Source organism: Lactuca serriola, chromosome 6, assembly GCF_051521515.1.
Source record: "Lactuca serriola cultivar US96UC23 chromosome 6, Lser_US96UC23_V15, whole genome shotgun sequence".
NCBI classification, from domain to species: Eukaryota; Viridiplantae; Streptophyta; class Magnoliopsida; order Asterales; family Asteraceae; genus Lactuca; species Lactuca serriola.
The window spans coordinates 109055204-109060629 of NC_136413.1; the positions used below are offsets into that span (position 1 = coordinate 109055204).

The 5426-nt window shown below is 29.2% G+C and overlaps 1 protein-coding gene across 1 annotated transcript; it reads left to right on the plus strand.

The window, feature by feature from the left end:
* Window positions 1–683: 683 nt before the first annotated feature.
* On the plus strand, window positions 684–3333 carry LOC145056652 (NAC domain-containing protein 71-like). Its single transcript, XM_079004361.1, has 4 exons — window positions 684–1419; window positions 1860–2137; window positions 2384–2596; window positions 2867–3333. The coding sequence occupies exons 1-4, from the start codon at window positions 1263–1265 to the stop codon at window positions 3110–3112; spliced, it is 894 nt and encodes a 297-aa protein (XP_078860487.1). The 5' UTR covers window positions 684–1262; the 3' UTR covers window positions 3113–3333.
* The last annotated feature ends 2093 nt before the right edge of the window (window positions 3334–5426 follow it).

The window sequence follows — 5426 nt, forward strand, 5'->3', positions numbered from 1 at the left end:
ACCCAAGTTAAGATATTTTAGATATAGAACTGTACAAAAACTATGAAAATAGTGGTTTTAACATAACTGTGATAAAACATAATAAGTTCATAAGCGACTATAGTGCCATTGTTACATTCATCTAACAAAAATAGAAGTATGTTTTACATCGATATTTCTTTTGGAATCTTATTCTCGATGCACCATCATTATTATTTGGCTGTAAAACAAATAAAGGAAACAAAAAGTGATTTTATGCTCAACGGTTGCCGTGTTTCGCTTTTGGCGGGAATAAACGGTTTTGGTATGAACTCAACTTTCGGTTTCTTTTATTTTTCTATTATATACACATTGTTTTAATATTATTATAATGTAAAAATATATATGTTAAAATACAATACAATTTTAGACGGCGTATTCACAAAGAAAAGATCATTTTGTTATAACCAATTGATTATGTTTCATTAATAACATAAATTAATCATCAAATTCACAAATGATGTGTTATGAATTTCCAAAAAAATAAAAAATTACTCCCCATAACAAAAAAGAAAATTAGAAAAAAAAATTATGGAATTATTCTTATAATTTAATATATATATATATATATATATATATATATATATATATATATATATATATATATATATATATATATATATATATATATATATATATATATATATATATATATTTTTTTTTTTTTTTTCTTTTTCTTCACCTTAGAGTGTAACCTTGTTCCAGTTTACAGGCTAGTGGACATTTTTGACCCTCCTGACGCCTATAAAACCTCCCACACTAGAACTGTAGTAGAACCATCGACCCTTCATCATAGATCATACCATCGTCTTTAAAGAAGACTCTTAAACCCAAATAATCTATTTTACAAGTTTTTGAATTAGTTTACGTTCTGGGTATTTTCAAAATATAATCGCTCTTGAATTTTAAGCAGTTTAATCGCTTGGGTATTACCTACAACTTGATCATTTTATATCAAAATCAAGATTTTTTGGTGATTTCGAAGAAAAGAGGCTGTGAGTAGGCTTAAAAGATCAAGAAAGCACTCCAGTTTCTAAGGAAAATGAGAGTGTTGATCAACAGATGCAATCTTTGGAAGTTGTTTGCAATTCTTGAAAAGAAATTCTGTGTGGAGAAAAGTTTTTATTTTTGGATCTTCCAGATTTTCAACAGGTGCAGTTTGGGTACTTAGTTCTACTGTTTCTGTCTGTTTACTAGTTCTAGCTGCAATATTTTTTAAAGCGCGTCGACAAGTTTAGGAATAAATGGGAGGGGCTTCATTGCCACCAGGGTTCCGTTTTCACCCCACAGAAGAAGAACTGATTGGGTATTACTTGAAACGAAAGGTTCAAGGGCTTGAAATCGAACTTGAAGTTATTCCCGTAATCAATTTCTACAAGTTTGAACCATGGGAATTGCCAGGTAAGCTCCATTTGTTTCACAAATTTGATGCATTCAAACTGTTTGTTTTTTTGCCTCAGTGAAAAAGCAGATTCCTTTTTTTAAAATTTTCCATAAGCATGATTTACTTTTTGCTGGCTAGATCTTATGATAACATCATTTGGGCATTTAAACTAGTGTTACTGGAAAGAAATAGCAACTTGCTTTAATTGATGTATTTATAATAGCATCCTTCTTTCATTTCTTTCTATTGCAACTCATAATATAAAGAATCTATGTATTATAGCAATGTCATATAAATACAATGTAATGAAAGTAGGATGCTATTATTGTGCAAAACTTTTAAAGTAATGAAAGTAGGATGCTATTCAAGTACAATGTTGTAATTATCTAATTGCACAAGTTCGATCCATGGCGAATCTTGATTATATAAACTAATTATTGAATTTGGTGAATTATAGAGAAATCATTCCTTCCAAATGACGATATGGAGTGGTTCTTCTTTTGTCCCCGTGATCGAAAATACCCAAATGGATCTCGCACAAATCGAGCTACAAATGCTGGTTACTGGAAAGCCACAGGAAAAGACCGAAAAGTCCTTTGCCAATCATCTCTTTTGGGGTACCGCAAGACCCTCGTCTTCTATAACGGACGAGCCCCAACCGGAAATCGAACATGTTGGGTCATGCATGAGTATCGTTTATGTGATGATGTTTCTCAAGGGACACCAAGTTTTCAAGTAAATATTACAACAATACACCACTTTAAGGCCCCGTTTGTTACACCTGACACAACATGACATGACATGACCTGACTACTGGATTGGACTTTACTATTATTATTAGGTCAGGGTGTTACAAAAAAATGCTATCTTTGTCGCATTGACATGCAATCAGAGTACAACCTGTCATGCGTAAGAAATGGGGCCTAAATTATTGATTACTACCGAAATTTTACAAGTATTCACCATGTTAATAATTTTCAGGAACCTTTCGTGTTGTGTCGTGTGATGAAAAAGAACAAGCAAAGAACAAGTTATGTTAATAGTGAACCGGAAACTAAGGGAGGTGGAAGCAGTGAGAGCAATATTTCAAGCCCTCTCACTTCTTTTCAGACAAATGAACCAACTTATTTGATTGACCATAATGATCCTCCTAGCTTTCAGGTCTCACCCGACTTGATTCTTGAATCTTCAAAGGTATCTTTCCAAAAAAAGAAATAACTATAAATTTGATGAAATTAGGTGGTTCTAGGGTGATATCTTTGCAGAAACAAGCTAGGGTTTGACGCTCAACAATCGTATCTAAGTTTTAGTTCCAATGTGTATCGAGCTCCCTTGTAGGCACTATGACAGTCAATTAGTGGGCCACTATATACCTAATTTATTTATTCAGGGTTGATGGAAGAATAACTCATGTTTTTATTGTTTTTATTTTTTTTTGTTTTTGTGATGTTGATGACAATGTAGGAAGTATGCGAAGGAGGAGCAGGAGGGCGTTTTGGGTATTTCCAACAAAGTGAGATTCCAACGGCTCCATGGCAGTCGTTTGGGATCTCACCGAGTTCATCATACTCGAATTTTACAGAGGAAGATGATTTGATTCGATTTGGCAGCATGTCACCGCTATATTTAGGAGACGAAAGCTTGATGGAATTCTTTGAAAACGAAGATCATGATTGGACTAATTCACACGGAAATTTGAACCCCTTCTGAAGAACAACATACAAACATAAATTGAACGAATGAACTTATCTTTTATCAAATGGAGTGGTCGAGAAGATTGTTGGTGTTGTAGTATGTTTAATATATGTAGTGTTGAATGCAAAATCTAAATGGTGTTTTTAGACAGGTACTTTAAATATAGAACTACTAAATGAATATATCTTTAAATAATATTCGGATATTTGGTATGTAATTTTTGTAGTTTTTCTTTATTCTTTTACTGTTATAAATATGTAGAGGGTGTTATAGTAATACTTACCAAAGCATATAAACATTAACAAGGTTTACACCACTAAATGACAAAAATAATTACTTAATTAGTAACCGTAGAAACAAAAGGGTCCTTAGCTCAGTGGTAGAGCATTTGACTGCAGATCAAGAGGCCCTTTCTAAATTTAATATTTTTTTTTATCTTTAGAGTAATTACACAAATCATCCATTGGTTTTGTCCAATTTTATACCTTTTGTCACAATTCTTAATTTAAACTTCTACCATTCATCCGTATCACGCATGAGATCACTATATTGTTTTTACTTCATATTATTTTTAATTTATATATTATTTTGTTTATAGTATATAATTAGACGACTTGGCGTAGGCAACGACGACTGCCATTTTGGTGACGTGGACAAACTTTAATGACACTTCCACGGGGGAGCACCGTCCCCTTCCGGTTGAACCCCATTTTGTTATCCTTAGTTACCACCACAACACGTTATAACGTGTGAAATTTGAAAGTGCATATGTGGCCGTTATATACCTAAGGTTAGGTATAAAACCTTTTAAACGACGTTCTTTTAAACAAAACAAATCCAATTTTATTTTCTCATACTTTTGTTTTAATAGAATACCATTGAATTAAGTTCAATTATAAAATGAAAAAGATCAATTATATATATTTTTATTACAAATAATTATTGAAGTTTATAGAGAAAACAAAAACCAAAATTTTTTAACGAATATAACTAAAGTGTTTTGTCTTTCAGTTGAAAAAACTATATCCAATGATTTTTTGAAAAACTTGATTGAGTTATAACATGTTCTTCTTTTATCTTTTATTCTATTAGTTTTCAGTTAGAATTTTGTAGGGCTGATTAAATGTTCACGACTTTTAATGCATTAAGTTCTTAGACACAATGAAGAAAAAAGAACATAAATTTGATCGATTTAGTAAGTCACATGATTAAGGAAGAATAGTAAAAGAGATATCATGATTAGTTTGGATATAAATTGATCAAAACTATATTGTTTGGAGGATTCTATATAAGCTTATTACATGAGAGCCACATAATTCCTAAGCCATATATATATATATATATATATATATATATATATATATATATATATATATATATATATATATGTTTAGGTTCGTTTAAGATCATATTAATTTTATGAAACAAAGGAAAAATCCAAAAAAAATACTTAATTGTTATTTTCAGAACTTTAATTACCTAAAAAAAATTACCCTTTTTTTTTAAATACGTGAAATATTCTAATAGAATATTACACTGTAAATATTTTAATGTAATTTTTAGAATGTTAGAATATTTTATTAGATTTGTCAGATGTTTAGAATATTCTAATATTCTACTAGAATATGTAAAAATGTTTTTTTTTGGTATTTTTTATATTTTTTTTTGGAAACTATAAATTCCGAAAATAATACTTTAAATTTTTTTTTTCAAAAATTTTCAATTTTTTTGCATTTTAATTTTTTTATCTACTAAATGAGTGGCTAGGATTGCGTCTAATGGTCTCAGAAAATTAATCCGTCTCACATGAACATAACCCTATATATATATATATATATATATATATATATATATATATATATATATATATATATATATATATATATATATATATATATATGGGAGGGCTCACACGAAAATACAAATAATTTACAAAAATGCGAAAACAAGGAAAACTATAAGATTGTGTCACCTCAACCTAATATTTTGGACAAAAATTCATCCAAACTTTGAATTACAATATGATAATTGATGATACATGAAAAATTATTTCATATTAGTAAAGCATGATTTTTGACATTTTTATTATGAAAACTTGAATTTAAAAATGGTTAAGGACGTGAAAAAAAAAACAGTTGTTAAATCTGCCTTTAAATCAATATTACCATAATGTTATCCAATGTAAACTTATTATCTTTAATTTAATGCTAATAAATATAATTTTTATTGTGCATGTGTTTGATTTTTATAAGATAAAATTTGTTTTCGCATTTTCGCAAAATATTTATGTTTTTGCATGAACTTATATATATATATATATATATATATA

What these genes read in the sequence shown, in the direction of transcription:
- LOC145056652 (XM_079004361.1), top strand. Translation starts at nt 1,263, where the DNA reads ATGGGAGGGGCTTCATTGCCACCAGGGTTCCGTTTTCACCCCACAGAA. An exon ending in TGAACCATGGGAATTGCCAG is followed by an intron (nt 1,420 to 1,859) that starts GTAAGCTCCATT and finishes GGTGAATTATAG; the next exon opens with AGAAATCATTCCTTCCAAAT. An exon ending in AAGGGACACCAAGTTTTCAA is followed by an intron (nt 2,138 to 2,383) that starts GTAAATATTACA and finishes AATAATTTTCAG; the next exon opens with GAACCTTTCGTGTTGTGTCG.